At 37.6% G+C, this 16,233-nt stretch overlaps 1 protein-coding gene across 1 annotated transcript in view; it reads left to right on the top strand.

Moving 5' to 3' along the window:
- b4galnt4b (beta-1,4-N-acetyl-galactosaminyl transferase 4b) overlaps nt 1-16,233 on the top strand; it is a 65,896-nt gene that overhangs the window by 38,384 nt on the left and 11,279 nt on the right. Inside the window, exons 6-10 of the mRNA XM_056755396.1 lie at nt 271-361; nt 3,180-3,280; nt 3,801-3,868; nt 10,881-10,959; nt 15,573-15,639. Of these exons, the coding sequence (XP_056611374.1) occupies nt 271-361; nt 3,180-3,280; nt 3,801-3,868; nt 10,881-10,959; nt 15,573-15,639 (406 nt within the window). The remainder of the gene's footprint in view (nt 1-270; nt 362-3,179; nt 3,281-3,800; nt 3,869-10,880; nt 10,960-15,572; nt 15,640-16,233) is intronic.

The raw sequence follows: 16,233 nt of genomic DNA, 5'->3' as shown, positions 1-16,233 counted from the left end.
GCTTTTGACATCGGAATATTTGAATATTTCTTTTTCAATATTTTATCAACAAAATTCACAACTTCCCCAAACCTTTTCTAAGGATGCAATTAGCAGGCCAAATATTCAGTAGGAAGATCAAAGTGAAACATCTGTTTTCACCTCTGCATTATAACGTGTACTGAATTAGTTTATTTATTCAATGAAAGTGTAATTCTGTGAATCACTGTAGTGTTTCTGCTTTGTGTTTAAAAATAGACACTACAGAAGCTTTTTTATTCTTCCCCACAGACCAGGACCACAGTGAAGAAAATTGCAGTGGCTCCAAAATGGAAGAACTATGGCCTTAGAATCTTTGGATTTATTCATCCTTATAAAGATGGTCAGTGTATTTTTTAAGGTATAAGTGTCAGTATTATGAACACAGACTTGCTTAAAGGGGTCAAATGTCAGGGTTAAAATTAATACTTTTGTTTGTTTTAGATGTAATGCAATGTGTATACAGGATTTAAGGTTCAAAAACACTGTATTTTTCACATACTGTGCATGTTTGTATCTCCTCTTTGTCCCGCCTCTCTGAAACGTGCGGATTTTAAACGAAGGTGTGCTATGATTGGCCAGTTAACCAGTGCGTAGTGATTGTTCTAAAACTGCAAGCGTGTGAGGGAAATGTGACGCCTCTTACATATTGGGAAAATCAGGTTTCCAAGCAATTGACTGACAGGGAAAAATTTCATCTGTTCTTTCCTTATCAATTCAAACCCGAATCTGATCCATAAAATGGAGAGGATCAAGGCGAAACATCAACTTAGGCCAGCGCGACTTGAGCAGGATGTTAAGGATTGGTAAGGTTTTTTAAAAATATATTATGTTAAATAGTAAAACTAAAGTTAACTATAGGGAACTGTTATATCTTTTATATACAACATTATAAAGATTTGCCGTTAGTGATCAACCAGTGTTACGTCATGTCTCGTCACGACTCCACAAAGACAATAAACCCCATTATAAACACAACATTTGTTGCCTCTAGTTGGAACATAATTACTGATTATTAGGACTTATGTTGTTCTTTTTGCACGTTGGGCGCGTGTCTGCATTTGAAGATCACAAACAAAATGCGCTACAAACACACAACAAACTCAACTTTCAAGTCTTTTACAATGAAAATATACTTATAGGCTGCGAATCTGAAGCGCCAGACTGCCCTTGCGAAGTTGTAATGGTTGGAATTGCCCCACATTTCAACAAAAGCTTTCGTGCACAGCCGGCCTTGATCTCTCCAAGGTTCATGAAGCAATCATCTGTGAAATGTGCTGCACACACTTGTATATTCGGATTGTACTGTTCTGGAACAGTATTGTAAATAAAATGTAACCATTCGTTTTTAGTTGTCTCATCTTTTGGAAGGCCAAACAAAGAGGCTTCCTTTTCACAATGAAACACACAGCATCTCCACGACATGGCTGCGGCGGCAACGATACAATGAGATTTACAAGTACACCCACTTTACTTGGGTATAGATTTGGACGGTCTTAGTAAAGTCATACCACGAAATGACGTAGTTTCTTTGGGGTGTGGTTACGCGAGGCGTTTCACTTTTGGATAGAATGCATCTTTTGTTCCGACACTTACATTTTACAATTTCACGTGTCTAATACAACTTATAATACACCAAAGGAACAGAAAAACATGTGTTCGCGCTATATAACCCCTTTAACTTACACTTAATGGCATGATTAATCCAATATGAACAATTCTGTTTGCATTTTTTCACCTTCAAGTAGTTTAAAGCCTGTGTATGACTCCTCTGTGGAAGACAAAAGAAGATTTTTTGAGAAATGTCTGTGATTTTGTAAGTCAATAGGGTTCAATGTCAGGTTGCTAACATTTTCAAAATATCTAGTTCTGCGTTCTACAAAAGAAAAGACATACAGGTTTGGAATGACATGAGGATAAGTAAATGATGAAAGAACTCACATTTTCGGGTGAACTATCCCTTTAAAGTAGGATGAATCGTCACATTTTTGCAATTTTCTGTGCTCCGAGTCTCTGTGTTTATATGGCCTGTGGGACCATTAAACAGTGTTTTAAATTGATGCAATTCACTCTTTTACTAAATACTGTAAACCACTTGTCCCAAAGTGAACAAATGCAGTAAATACATCATATTGACGCTTCTATATAATTCAGAGACTCATAATTCTAAAATATGGAATTTCTTCTATCAATGCACCTTGTTGATGGTTTACTCCGTTATTTGGCATCATTACTGATTGAACTTCAGTTTGGGGATACAAACAGATGGCCAGATATTTAGCTGAGGCATTTTATGATACAACTTGGAATTCATGAGTCCCTTAAGGATAGCAGCTCCAATAGCTCCAGATCATTTTCAGCCTGTTTAACTGTTGATAGCTTGCTTGAATTTATATGCAGTGTTTTCCCCCCAAATATGTTGGGAACGTCTATACATTTCTTTCTTACTGTTGTTCACAAATGGTACATTTACAGTATATAAGGGAGATCTAGAGTCGCAAACACATGCATTCAATACGATTTTGCATGTTTTATAAAAGAAGATTTAGACTTTTGTAACTATTAATCAAATTCAAAAAGGTTCTTTCATTTTTGTACTTTTGCTGTGCTGTAATGTGTGTTCACAGACATGTGCAAAGTGTTCTTCAGGGTGGGTTGCAAAAGACCTGAAAACTGCCGTAGCTGACAGGACATCTGAAGCCCACAGAAACTGTTATTTCACTGTGTTTCCTGCAGTCAGCACATTGTGCACACTCTCCTCAACACGATAAGAAAAGGCCGCTGTGAGGAATTGTGCTTGTGGGGAAAAGTTATGAAATGTTTTCATTAGTAATTAGCTAGAGTTGCTGAGTCAGACTTTTGACAGTGGCACACAAACTCGCAAGACAATGAGAGAATTAACAACGATTGTGAGTTTGAGGACTGAAGCACAGACAGCCATAATGAAGCTGTCGGAGCTGGACGATAGTGTGAGATAATCAATTCAAATTCATTTCTATAGAGCTTACAAAGCAGCTTTGAAGAACAAATGGTACAGTCATGAGGTAAAAATGGTATAGAAATGAGCAATGTGACAGATAAACAACATTTTATGTATGCTTCGAGCTGAACAGGTAAAGCACGTAATGAGTTTATATTTATTTATGAATTATTTATTTTAGGCGATTTCCAATTTGCCATCGCATCAGATGACAACTCTGAACTGTGGCTAAGCTCAGATGAGAGTCCGCTTAATGCCCGACTGCTGGTATATGTTGGACAGGTGTGTATGGAACATGAAATTGTAGCTGTAGTGTGTAATGTCTTGCTTGTGGACCTGTTAGTTAACTTTTTGGAGTTATATTTCCCTGAAAAGCTTAAACGATTTCAAGAGATCAATTTTCTCCTACTTGAGATTTGAGCCACAATGACCTGAAAAACAAAAACCCACTCTTTCTCTCAACAGGTAGTGGTCTATCTTTTGTTGAATTCAGTAACTTTGTATTGGCACCTATTGTATTATTGCTACTGTATGTAATATCGCTTATTACTCCCTAAACTATTTTTAAGTCACTTTGGATAAAAGCGTCTTCTAAATGACTAAATTTAAATGTAAGTATTAATGTAACCTTAATATACTGTACAACGCTGACAATAGAGATCAGTTATATACAGCACAAAGTAAAAGTATTGGAACTGAAAGTCCTGTTTTCTTTTTGGATGCTAATACAGATTTACTTAAGCCTTTCTTCACTGACTTGATAAAATATTTATTTCGGTCTCTGTTCTTTGTTGTCATATAGCAAGGCTCCGAGTGGACAGCTCCAGGAGAGTTCAGCAAGTTTAGATCCCAAACGTCTAAACCTGTGCGGTAAGTGTCATATAGGCTACTGTACCATCTGTCTTTATTTCCCAATGAATGTTCTACTGAAATCTAGATTTTGCCTGCATGCTCGGATTTTGATTAGTTAAGAACATTCCTAATCCTGGAACAACAATTCTAAAATTCCAAATTCTTACCCATTTACCTTCACCATAATATAGCTTTAAAGTAGTGTGGCATAATATTGTAGGTAAAGTTGAAATGCGTATGGTGTGTTCAGGATGAGCAGTAATGTGTCACATACTGTATACTCATTAAAATAAAGGTGCTTAAAAGGTTCCTCACAGCGATACCATAGAACCATTCAGTCAAAGGTTATTTACAGAAACATCTCTTTCTTACCTTTTTTAACCTGAAGAATCTTTCTTCACCACAAAGACTCTTTTTTCAAAAAAATTCCCGTCCCTATCCTGCGAAAAAAACTGGGGAAGAATGACTCCCATGGAATCCCCCCAAAATGTAAGCCTCTTTTGTAGATCACACCACTGTGGTTGGACTCATTTGTCATTTCCAAATGAACACATCTCAGGCTAATTTTGATCATTCTGCAAATCCATTGCACATTGTTCCATTATATTTTGTACAATGGATTTGGATTACACCTGACAGCTCTGGTGATGCCGCTCATCCTGCAAACTGCTCATATCAATGAAAACATTCAGTGAGATTTCAGCCTATTGTTATTATTTTGTGGTATTATGTTGCCGTTTAAAGCAGCTGGTGATTGGCAGTAACAGTCCTGTTGTTTATGAGAGATGTTTGTATACATTTTCTGTTGATTATCATTAAGTTATGTAGAAGAGCATTCTAAGAGATATGTACCTAGATATATAGGCCTATATCTAGACGTGCAGTAAGTGTGCTTTTGTCATTTGACAGATCCGGATTTACAAAAGCCTTATTTATAGTTGTATGTATTGGCCAGCAAATTGGGAATTCCATTGTGCAAATCAGATTTCCACAGATCCACACATTTTCTGGAAATGTTTGCACCATTACCTTATTTGCAAAGTTTATTGAGCAAATCGGGAACTAACACAACGCAGATGGCTCATGCAAATAAACGATGCCATCGCAGCTCAAACAAATCTTAGTGAATAACCTCCTCACAGCATTATGATATCCAGAGCCAAACTACAAATCAATGACCATTCATTAAACCTGGCTGTAAAACCGTAATTTAGTCCCGTGATCCGTGTTAAAGGGTCTTAAACAGCAACGAGTGTGCACGGTCAACTTAACAGTTAAATGAATACGGGCATCAGGTGTAGTTTCTTGAACAAGTGCGCTGCCCAGCAGGTTCCTGCACTGACAGTGTGATTGTAAATCACAAGAGACACATTAAATAGTAGTTTGTCAGAGTAAAGTGTCATGTCGTCCGTTTTAATCGTCCTTGTCGGTCTTCTCCAGCCATTGCTGATTGGTGTGGAAGTGATGTCTCAGTGAGAGCGGCGTGTGCTGTTGAATTATTCATCAGCAGTGTCAGTCTAAAAGGGAGCGTACATGTTCCAGAATATTTTAGTGTCAATAAAAGACGAGCGTGGTTATTGGCAATCCAGTGGGAAATGCAGAGAAGTCCCTTCTTTTTTCACTGATTGAGCTTTGACAATGGCCTGGCGATTGTTCAAACTGCCACAAGAGCGTCTTTGATATCCACCGGTTTTGTAGTGGGCTTGTCAGGTTGTGGAGTTAAACAAACCTGAACAAATTCTGAATCCCATCCAAGTTGATTTAGACTTTGTCTACCCCTATCACTTCTCTCTTTGCTTTCATTTTGCCCTTCAATCTGAACTTGTTTGTTGACGGAGCGGATTGGCCCGTCGAGTCACTACGACTAATGGGCTGGATTTTTGAAAGCAAACAGAAGAGGCTTCTGACAGAATTGTCTAATTCACACAGTCTCTAGGCGGAAAAGCGTATAATGAACTATGGTGAAATATTTACGGAGCGATCAAGAAGAAAGACGTGCCTGTCATAGTCTTAAATGACAAACTAGGAAGATGTTATTTGCAAAGTATGTTTCACAGTGTAGAGATGCATATAAAAATGGCTAAATGTGGAATTGAGAAATTATGGTAAAATGTGATCCACTTGCATGGTTTTAGTGCTTTTATTTGTTGAGATATTAGGATACTCAGAGTAAGTTTAGAAACCTTCACACAAACCACAGACATCTTTCTTCAAGGTTATTTTTCATTTGGTAACGTTTTTGATTGCTTGCCATATTTTGGGATTTTCATAGTTATATGTGCGACACATATACACAAAATATTGCTGAAAGATGTCATGCACCCAGGCCGATTATGTTCTATATAATCACACATAAAATACAACACACAAAAACAAGACAAACATTAAAGCTGCAAGCAGCGATGTGCGGGCCCTCGCGGAAGTGGCCACCGCAACCCTGTGCCACCACGAACCAGTCGGCCTCAGGAACAGCAAACGGTGAGCATTCTGCATACAGGGAGTTAGTTACATTATAGAAACACCGTCGCTCATGTATAAGTGCCAGATTTCCTGCTGCCAGTTCGTGGTCCAATATAGTAAGTTAATAGAGACATATTTAACAAGTCTTTCGGGTCATGACTCTAATCAAACATGCTACGTTTGGAGCAGAGTGGACAATGGCCTCATTCACTAAGCATGCGTACACACAAATGTGTGTGTGAAACCGGCACATGAACATTCAAGGTTAAGTTTACACCATTTAGCATCACACATTTTTTTCACAAGAGACTAATCAAATGTATAGGATACAGCAAAGTAAGTCGCTTTGGATAAAAACGTCTGCCAAATGCAAAAATGTAAATGTAAATGCAAATATGATGTTAACCTTATTAAGGCTCTAGTGGGAGTTTGTTAAGTATGACACCTGGAACGGGCAAAGATAAACAGAACGTGCAGTGGACATTGAAAATAATGGACTTCTCAGTGGGTTTAGAGCACGGGTCAAAATGGTTTCTTTCTATGTATTGGGTAGATAGACGAGTAATGGGCACCGCTATTACTAAAAGTCCAACTGACATGGATGTGTTTTCAGCCCAGGAGTCTCATGAAACATATGAAGTGTGAGGCTGGTCGGACATTGTGTGCCTGAGTTACTATAGCTCACTGTTCCATGGCTTAACATCAAACTTTGTCAGGCCACCATGAACACGACACTCTATAAAAAGTGAGGATCTTTCATTGTATCATCACAAAGGACTGAATATCACACTGTATGTAATGACCATATATGATCTTGACCCTTTTGAATCTCGATGAGACGTAAATCACAGTTTAAAACATGTTGCTTCCTGTTTCCTGCAGGTGGCGCTATAACTTAATCTGAATTTCACTATGCAGTTGTATTCAGGCCAGGTCTTTTAACAAATGTGTGAAGTCTGGGGCCTGTCGGTCATTCTATGCCTAAGTAACAACAACTTCCTGTCCATGGCGAAGGCTAAACTTTGGCAGGCCGCCAGGGTCACGTTTCCTGGCGAAACTCAAAAGCTCCGCATTTTAGCTTCGCAGAGGCCTTAAGATAAAAAAAAACACGAATATGATGTTGATCGGACAAAATCTCTGGGAGGAGTTTGTTCAAATACGACGCGTGCAAATTGTAAAAATCATCAAATTTCACAGGAAATCGAAAATAACGGACTTCCTGTTTGGTTTAGAGATATGCCCCAAGAGACTTTTCTTCATGATTCGGGGTGATACATAAGTCTACCAATTTTGGTGCATGTACGTATTACGTAGTGGTCTGGGCAGTTCTAGGTGGCGCTAGCGAGCCAATTTGCCACGCCTAGTTTTAAAACCCCTATCAGATGCCAAGTTCTGCACTGTCTGATGTGCGTGCAATTTATTGTGACTTTTCGTGCATGTTTAGGCCGTCTAAATTGCGTTCAAAGCGAGATCGGAATAATAATAATAATAAAAATAATCAACACAGAAACAAGAGGGCTCTGCACTGCAGAGCAAAACGGTGGCTTGCTCTTTCGTGCTCGGGCCCTAAAAAGCAACACCCTGAGACACAATCAACATTTTTATAGATACGACTTTTAGTTCCTTTTCTATATCTGTGTTTTATTTATGTCCATATTCTATTTAAAATGATTGCACACCCCTATGTGATAATGCGGCCATCACAAAAGCCTTAAATGCATACAGTACATGCATTGCCTTTTCAAGTTTCACTTACAGTACATAAAGGAATGTAGTAAAGCATCTGTCTGGTTTACTCTCCATAGCTTTATGAAAGGAAGGACAGAGTAACTGCAGGACTCTTGAGATATAGCCTCTGACATTTATGGGAATATTACACTTTTGCAAGGCCAGCAGGGGTCAACTTCTCTTGACATTCAACAGGAGAAGTATCCGTCACAAGTGTGATAGGGAATGTTAAAAGAAGTTTTAATTTAGTTCAGTTCGGAAATTTTGTGAAAGGCCATCTCTCAGACTGTTTAAAGTATGAGTAGCTATTAGCTTTTTTATACTACTGTAACATTATTTAAGTTTTACTTAAAACTGATGTATTTTTTATAAGTAACTTCCCGTTTTGGCGTTTCACCAAAATGTAGGGTATGGCAACATTTTCTCTGTCCATACAACAACGGCATTCCAAAGTAACAAAACCATAAATTATACCACATTTTATCTAATCAAAACATGTACAAGGATCCATGAAACAGAACAAATGCACGAACATGCACAGAGACTTACAGATAACAAACCCTACCCACATATCGTTTACAATTTGCTTTTTAAAGCTCTAGTTCTCCAGGAAAAGGCTACTCCTACATAATATCTGCTAAACCATCTGCCATTTATACTGTGTGTGACAATTGCTTCAAACCCACAGCCAGATGTTGACATAACAACCACCACAACTACATAAATTGGGTACGAGTCTAAAATATACGCCAAACATTCAATTAAATTAACAACAAACTACTAATTATGAAACATGTCTTACCTTGTCACAGTGCAGTTTATTTCATAATGTTGAAGCAGTGCAAAATCTGCGACTGTGCAACACTGGCACATGGATAAAACATTTTTATTATTCCCAGTTAACGTAACAAATACTATTCATCTTGCAATATTTATATATCTGGCTTGGGCATATGAGCTTGTTATGTGACTGTTAAAATAAAAAAATAAAATTGACAATTTATTGGCATATGCCGAATTCAAAGACCTCACTACTACCCCTTACCTTACCATACATTTTATAATTAAAAACATGAAAGGCATTTTTTTTATAGTTTCTTCATTTTGTTGAAAATAAATGCCTGAATGATATAATATGTGAGGTGAAAATGTGGACAAGTGAAAGGCTGATTCGAACCTGCAACACGATAGTGTTAAAAATGACAGTCACGCGTATTCCTAACTAAATCATTGAAGCTGTTATTGAGTGAGTGTTTTTTCTACACTCTTAAATACACACGTTTCCGATGCCCATGCAAGAAATATACAGTAGTCCGAAACATTTGGATTATCTTTAATGAGCATCTTTATGCACACTTTTTTTCTCCATTGTTTTGTCTGAATGATATGGTATAGCATACGCAAACGTCGCCCCTGGTACCTTCTATGTGCAGAAACCTTCTGTTCTGTACTGTAAATCAAATCATAGGCTTTAAAATTTTTAATACTGCAAAAATACTAAAACATTGCTCTGTGTAGGTAGTGGCATGAGTAAGGGGCAGGACCCCATGTGTGTGAACAGAAAAACTGTTTTAAACATTTTTGTAATTGTATCTGCGTTTGGTGCCAGCAGAACAGAAATAATACATAACCATATGAATCATTTTCGCCAACGGCTTTGTAATCTCCAAACATGTATAATTAAGCACATCATATTTTGTCATATTCAGTCTTCTTGTTGCAACTGTTGTTTTGCATGAATGAAGTTATTGATTGTTCTCTCTGTTTGTACTCTGCTAATCTGTGCACAAATTATTTGCTTATTTCCGTAAATGAACAAACAAGAAGAACAAACTTTAGTCGCAAAATCGCATTTTAAAACTCTTGTTAATCTCCATTCAAATGCTGTTTTAATTTGTATCTATGCCAACGCTTGCGTTCTTGTTATATTGAGTTCAATCATTTTCAAATGTACATCCACAAATGTCCCCAATAGTCTTTTTAGGATTTAACCAGGTCTGCTGAGGTGTAATACTGTAGATGTAATATTTATTTTGGGATTAGAGTATATTGTAACATTCTTAGTGTATTGTTTGACCACAGTATAGATAATTTTGGCATCATACACGGTCATCATCAAACCCTATAATCATTAATGATCACTTAGATAAGCACTATGTGTGTTTTCATTTGGACCCTCCCTTCCTTATCTCAGTCTGTTCATCACTCTATCCTATTCACAATTATTGAATAAAACTCTTTCAGATGGAGCCAGGCAATGAATCAACCAATTACAGTAAAACCCCAATCCTCTGTTCGTTTTTCCTATCTGACCCTGATCTACTGGCCATTACATCCTCCCTAACTGATTGAGTCATTTAACTATAGACATAAATCTGCAGACATTGAAAAGAAACACAACACAGACTCTTAATCTGCAGAGATTAAACATCCATTGCAGTTATTTCTGCATTTTTGTTTCTAGTTCAAAGAAAAAACAAATAAAGATGCAAACTCTCACAGGAATCTTATCTCTTGGGCAGTTAAAACATGTGTGTATTGATTGAACTGTCTGATATTATTAAGAAAGGTTTCACTGCTGATCAGGTTCTTGTAGATCATAGCGCTCTTTTGAGGAGAAAGGAAAGAACCTTATTTAGTACTTCTTAGTAAACAAACTATAGAGCATCTTGCATTTTTCTTCTTCGCATCTGCCAGTGTCCTTTCTGTGCTCTTGTTTTCAATCTCATTATAAGTTTTCCCTTTCTTTGTAGACTAGTTCCCTGCCCTTTCTTCCTTTAACTTTTATCCCCTCGACCTCTCCCCAAACCTCCTCTCTCTCGCGCTTTCTCTCTCTCTGCAGTCTCATGTCCTCACGGCGGTACTACTTTGAGGTTTTGCACAAGCAGGATGACAGAGGTTCGGACCATGTGGAGGTGGGGGTGAGTATAGAGAACATTTCAGCAATGTTCAAGGTGTGACAGCTGGTGTGTGTGAAACAAATTACTTTTCAAAGTGTCCTTAATGAAACCCAGTGAAAGTGTCAATTAAATTATAAAGTGGAAGTGTTTAGGAAAGGTCTCATTGAGTTTTATTCATGAACTTTTGCTCTTTCTCCTGGTTTCACCGGCTTTGCATTAAAATCCACACTAGACAAGATTTTTTATTTCTGTAGACTTTTTTGGAAATAAACTGTATTGAATGAGTCATGAATGAAGGCTATGTTTAAAGAACACTCCCTTCAGCTAATGGTTTATAACACGATAAGAAACACATCAAATTACTTTGAAGAAAACCTTTTACAAACGGCCCTTCACTTAAATCACCAAAATGTGACATGGAGTCTCTCTCTGTAATGACACTGTCAAAGGTATTAACGTGGTCCATTGAAAACAATGTAAACTATTGTAAATTTATAGCGGCTATATCCGCAGCAAAGAAACATATAACTGCCAGCTACTTTGGTAACTCATGACCCATAAAAACCTTTATTGATACTACATCTTTGACCATGAAGACATATTTGAGTATTATAACAGCCTTGAATACATACAGTGCTTTTTGATAGCCCGATTATGTCTAAAGGGCACCCAAAGGATGCAGAATTTAACCAGCAAACCCCTCTAATTTTATTATCCAGGAAAAGACTTAAAGCAGAAGGCTAGCAGGGAGAGGGAGAGAGTACAAATTAGAAATGCTGGAATCACTTTCTTAAGAGCCGACTCTTAATCCTCAGTAAGGGCGTGACTTAATTTGGATGGGCAACCCATGCGGCCAATCACGTGGAACGACAGATTAGTATAATAACATTATGTGAAAAATCTGATGATAGCGAGTGTAGTAGTACTGGCCATGTATATAGCGACAGAGAGTGGGGGGGAACCGGAGTGTGTTGAAAGAAATGAGTGAAAAACGAAAAAGAAGATATCCGCCCATCCAAGCTTAGGCATCTATTATTTCTAAATGCCAACCTGCACTAAAGAAGTGACTTAAAGGGATAGTTCACTTAAAAATGAAAATTCTGTTATCATTTACTCACACTCAGGTTGTTTCAAAAGAAATATATTTGTAAGAATGTTTTATGAAAAGCATTATACAAAATGCTTAATAATACTGAAAGCATTCATAATTGATAATTGGGCTAAAATGGTATTACTAGGTAAAGAGCCATTTGGGAGCCGTAAGAGTCGGCTCTTCTATGGGAGCCAAACCAAAAGAGCCGGATCGTAGAAAAGAGCCGGATTTCCCATCAGTACTCTGTTGGTGTTAAAGGGACAGTTCATCCAAAATTGGAAATTCTGTCATGAATAACTCACTCTCTAGTTGTTCCAAACCTGTATACATGTCTTTGTTTGGTTGAACACAGAGAAATACATTTGGACGAATGCTTGTAACCAAACAGTTCTTAGACCTCTTTGACTATCATATTACAATGGTAGACAAAAGTGTCATGATTCCTCCATCATGTCATGTTTATTCTGGGTCTTGCTGCGGAGTTATGGCATAGCCTTAGGTTTTGTGTGGAGGGAGAGATAGTGAACCTATCGGCTTTTCGTACTCTCTCTCCGGTCCGCGTCTTTGTTCCCGCCATCTATTTTCCTCATTACCTTCCCATCGTTCGTTTTGTGACTTTGACAGAATTTTCATTTTGGGGTCAACTGTCCCTTTAAACTAGAGGTTAGGCATTGTCATCGTCAACAAACTACAGTCAATTAAATCTAAAGTAAAATCTGAAAAACAGCACAAACGTGAACACCAAAAAAGTTTCACTCCACTGCAGTTTCCTTTGTTTCTATTATAAACGCACAATTTTAAATCAATAGTGCATAACTTTCACTGCCTGGAGGCTGAGAAGGACCAAGTGTGCGCTGTACTTTACTCCTTATTCAATGTTCCCAAGTTCATTTGAGCTAGGAGTGTTCGGGAAGAGGAGCTTCAAAGACTTGAGAGGAGCCCAATGAATAAATTCATGGGGTTTGGAGGTATTCTCAGCGAGTGAGTCAATGGGGACCAGACACCAAAAAGCGAAAAACAGCTAATTATCTGTGGCAAAAACAGAAATTTATTTATTAACCAAACCCCATCCACTTGAAGGATCCTGTTTTCAGTCTAGTATTGACATTTTTACTCAGTTTCATCTGTTAAACCATAAAATGTGGACTAGGCTCAGTGTTTCTCTCATGTGCTTAAACATCAAATGCTATCTTTTAGCTTTAGCTACTTATGCCACTTCTGAGCTTGATTTTAACTTAATCCTCAGTTTTTGTAGGAACAAAGAGGTTTAATAAAGACTGTAGTCTCACCAGAAGCTGTCCATTATGTAATGTCCAATTATAGACAGTACTGCCAGTCAACTGTGAATGGGCTTTGTTTTATTCTTGTCAGGACAAAACAGAAATAACATGGTAGCTGATGCAATATGTGCAACATAATGTAAGCTTGTCTATGGATTGCTTGTAGACGTTTCAGACATTTCTCAAGACTGTTTTTGCCTTTGTCTGGGTTTGTCTTTAGCTGCATACAGCTTTTTTGCAGTACAGAAATAGACAGAGCTTCTAAGAAAGCACACCTACTTCAAAAAGCGGTTGTGTCTTGGATAAAGTTGAACTTTCCATTACACTTTTTACCTAAACTGGATTGGTCATTTTTAGGTTAATGATGATAATGGGCAATATGTATTAGCTAAAAATTGTGTTAAAGTTCAGCATAGGTGAGACAATTGTTTTAGACATTTGTGCTAGTATTATAGGACAATAAGTCACTTTGGGTAAAAGCATCTGCTTTATGGATACTTAGCCCTCAGCCAAATTGTTTATGTCATTTTCTAATTCAATTAAATGTCATAAAAGGCTTGGATTATAAAAGCTACCACATACCAGTGTTACTGATGTACAGTATAAGGCTGCTGTATGGAGGGACTAAATTTGGGACTAACAATAACACACAACTGTGTAAAGACTTCATCGTGTTCACTGTTTGTAGTGTTTTTTCGACTGAGTTTCGACTCATGCCCTTCTTTTCTACTTGTACTCTTTTATGTAAGACCTCAGAGTTGTGGAATGCGACTGATACAGCATCCTCTAAAATGATTGTTTCACCAGCCCATCTGTCACTGGCCTAGGTTCAGACTCATGACAGGAGTAAGTGGCTAGGAAGGACACCTGATGTTTATTATGGCTTGTCACTGCTGTAAATAATTCAGAACTGGCTCTATGCTGAGACCGCACCAGTGTGTTTACCAGTGGACCTTTAGGTCAAAGATGGGTGTGATGAACAGTGGATAGTCCACCCCTGGTGTCTTTTTTTTTACAGCAATGAGAGGAAATGGAAAGCAAATGGAGACTTTGCTGACCTCTTCTACTTCTCTGATCAAATATCGTCTACATTAAATAAACATGGTGCTGTCACTTTTTTATTGCAACGATTGCTTTTATCTCACATCTATTTTTAATAGAAACATCCAACACAGTTGTTTAAATTAATATTACTGAGATCTACTGAGCCATGAAAAAAAGGAAATGACCACATTTGAAAGTCATATTGGTTTTAAAGGGCAAGGTGTTCATCTAATGTAGATCTAAATCTTAGAGTGGCGTTTTGTCCTTTGACTGCAGTTATATTGTGTGTTTGTTTGCATGTTTTTGTTTTGTCAGTGGTGTGCTTTTCTGTCGGCTTTTACATGTCTTTGTCTTAACATTTTTAGCCATATACAGAATAGTAATACAGCTCAAAATGTATATTTATCAGTGCGTGACTGTGTGTGATTGTTTTCATGTCCATATTTGTGTCTGTGTGTGTGTTACCAGGGGCAAATATGCGTCTGTGCCTACTCAGATCTGACATTGCGCTGTAACTGCACTCCATCGATTCCCGAAAGGCAGATAGGACCTTGAGAAACGCTGGCAGTATAGAGCATGCAGAATAATAAACACTTGAATCGAACTGATTCAGGCGTGCTGCATGTTTGTGTGTGTTATGTGTTTAAAACTAAAAGTAATCAAAGTTGATGTATTAGATGTTTGGTTAGAAGTCTTTGTCAAAGTTTCTATAGTTAAGCAGCAAATTCATTACTTGGAGTCAAATGGTCTCCTGCATGATCGTCTTTTGTGTGCGAGTCTGTGACGAATTAGTATGCAAAGACAGTAAGTTTGACAGACACTGCTGTTCTTTTATGTACCATTTTTTTTGTGCCGTGGAACTGTCAACATATAAGCATCAATATGTCGACATCAAACTGTTCCAAATTCAAATTAATTTCACTCATATTTTCTTTTTTTGTCTTTTCTCCTCTTTGCTCTTTTGATTGTTGGGTAAATGAAAGAGAAGAAATTCTCTAAAGATTTGTAAGCGCTTTGCATAGTGATTAGAGTTTTTCAGTCTGCGACTGGTAAATGACCTCTTGTCTAAGAGTGGCCAAGGAGAAGTGATTTTGTAATTGTAGAGGAACTGCTATGTGTTTGTATACCATATATTTTATTATGTAGTGCCGTCCCAAAGCACTGAATGACTTGACCTTTCTATTCTTCACACATCAAAATCTTTTATTCTCTTGCAGTGGAGACGTTTCCTGCCTGGGCTGAAGTATGATGTCATTGACTCCACTTATATCTCAATGTACACAGGTAAATACTGCATTATTATTTTTGATATTATTTATGTATGTTATATTTGTCATGAACAATGTATGTATGTATTATGTGTTACCGAACTGTGAGATATTTACTTTATCTTCATTAGTACCATTGTTTGTAACAGTGACAGCTGTCGCTAAGACTGTGGATTGGTCAGAAAGAGCCTGTTTCACTATTTTCTGAAGTATTTGTCTGTTTGGATTTACTATCAAAGACATGCAAAGAACAGTACTTGCATTGCGACTCACAAGAAAAATAGGTGCCCAGGAGCATTCAAATATATTATAGCCACCAATACCAGTTTAACACCATAGACAAGTTTGTTGTCGTGTCAGTCATGGCCCATACCGTACTGTTGTCCACGTCATCCTTACCAAACTTTAGCTTTTCCCCATTCAGAGATACTCCTTCACACCAACAGCACAAACTTGGTTGTTAAACAGATGCATAACTGTTTAGGACTCTGTAAATTGGAACAGAAATCTCAGGAAAGACTGTTGCAGTAAATAATCACCTATGAACATTGCCGTTATCATTCACAACCTCACAACATCCCGTCTGTGTAAAAACTGTAATTTTGCATGT

Source organism: Triplophysa dalaica, chromosome 1, assembly GCF_015846415.1.
Source record: "Triplophysa dalaica isolate WHDGS20190420 chromosome 1, ASM1584641v1, whole genome shotgun sequence".
NCBI classification, from domain to species: domain Eukaryota; kingdom Metazoa; phylum Chordata; class Actinopteri; order Cypriniformes; family Nemacheilidae; genus Triplophysa; species Triplophysa dalaica.
The sequence above is the reverse complement of the archived record's forward strand: the minus strand, read 5'-3'. Positions and strand labels throughout refer to the sequence as shown.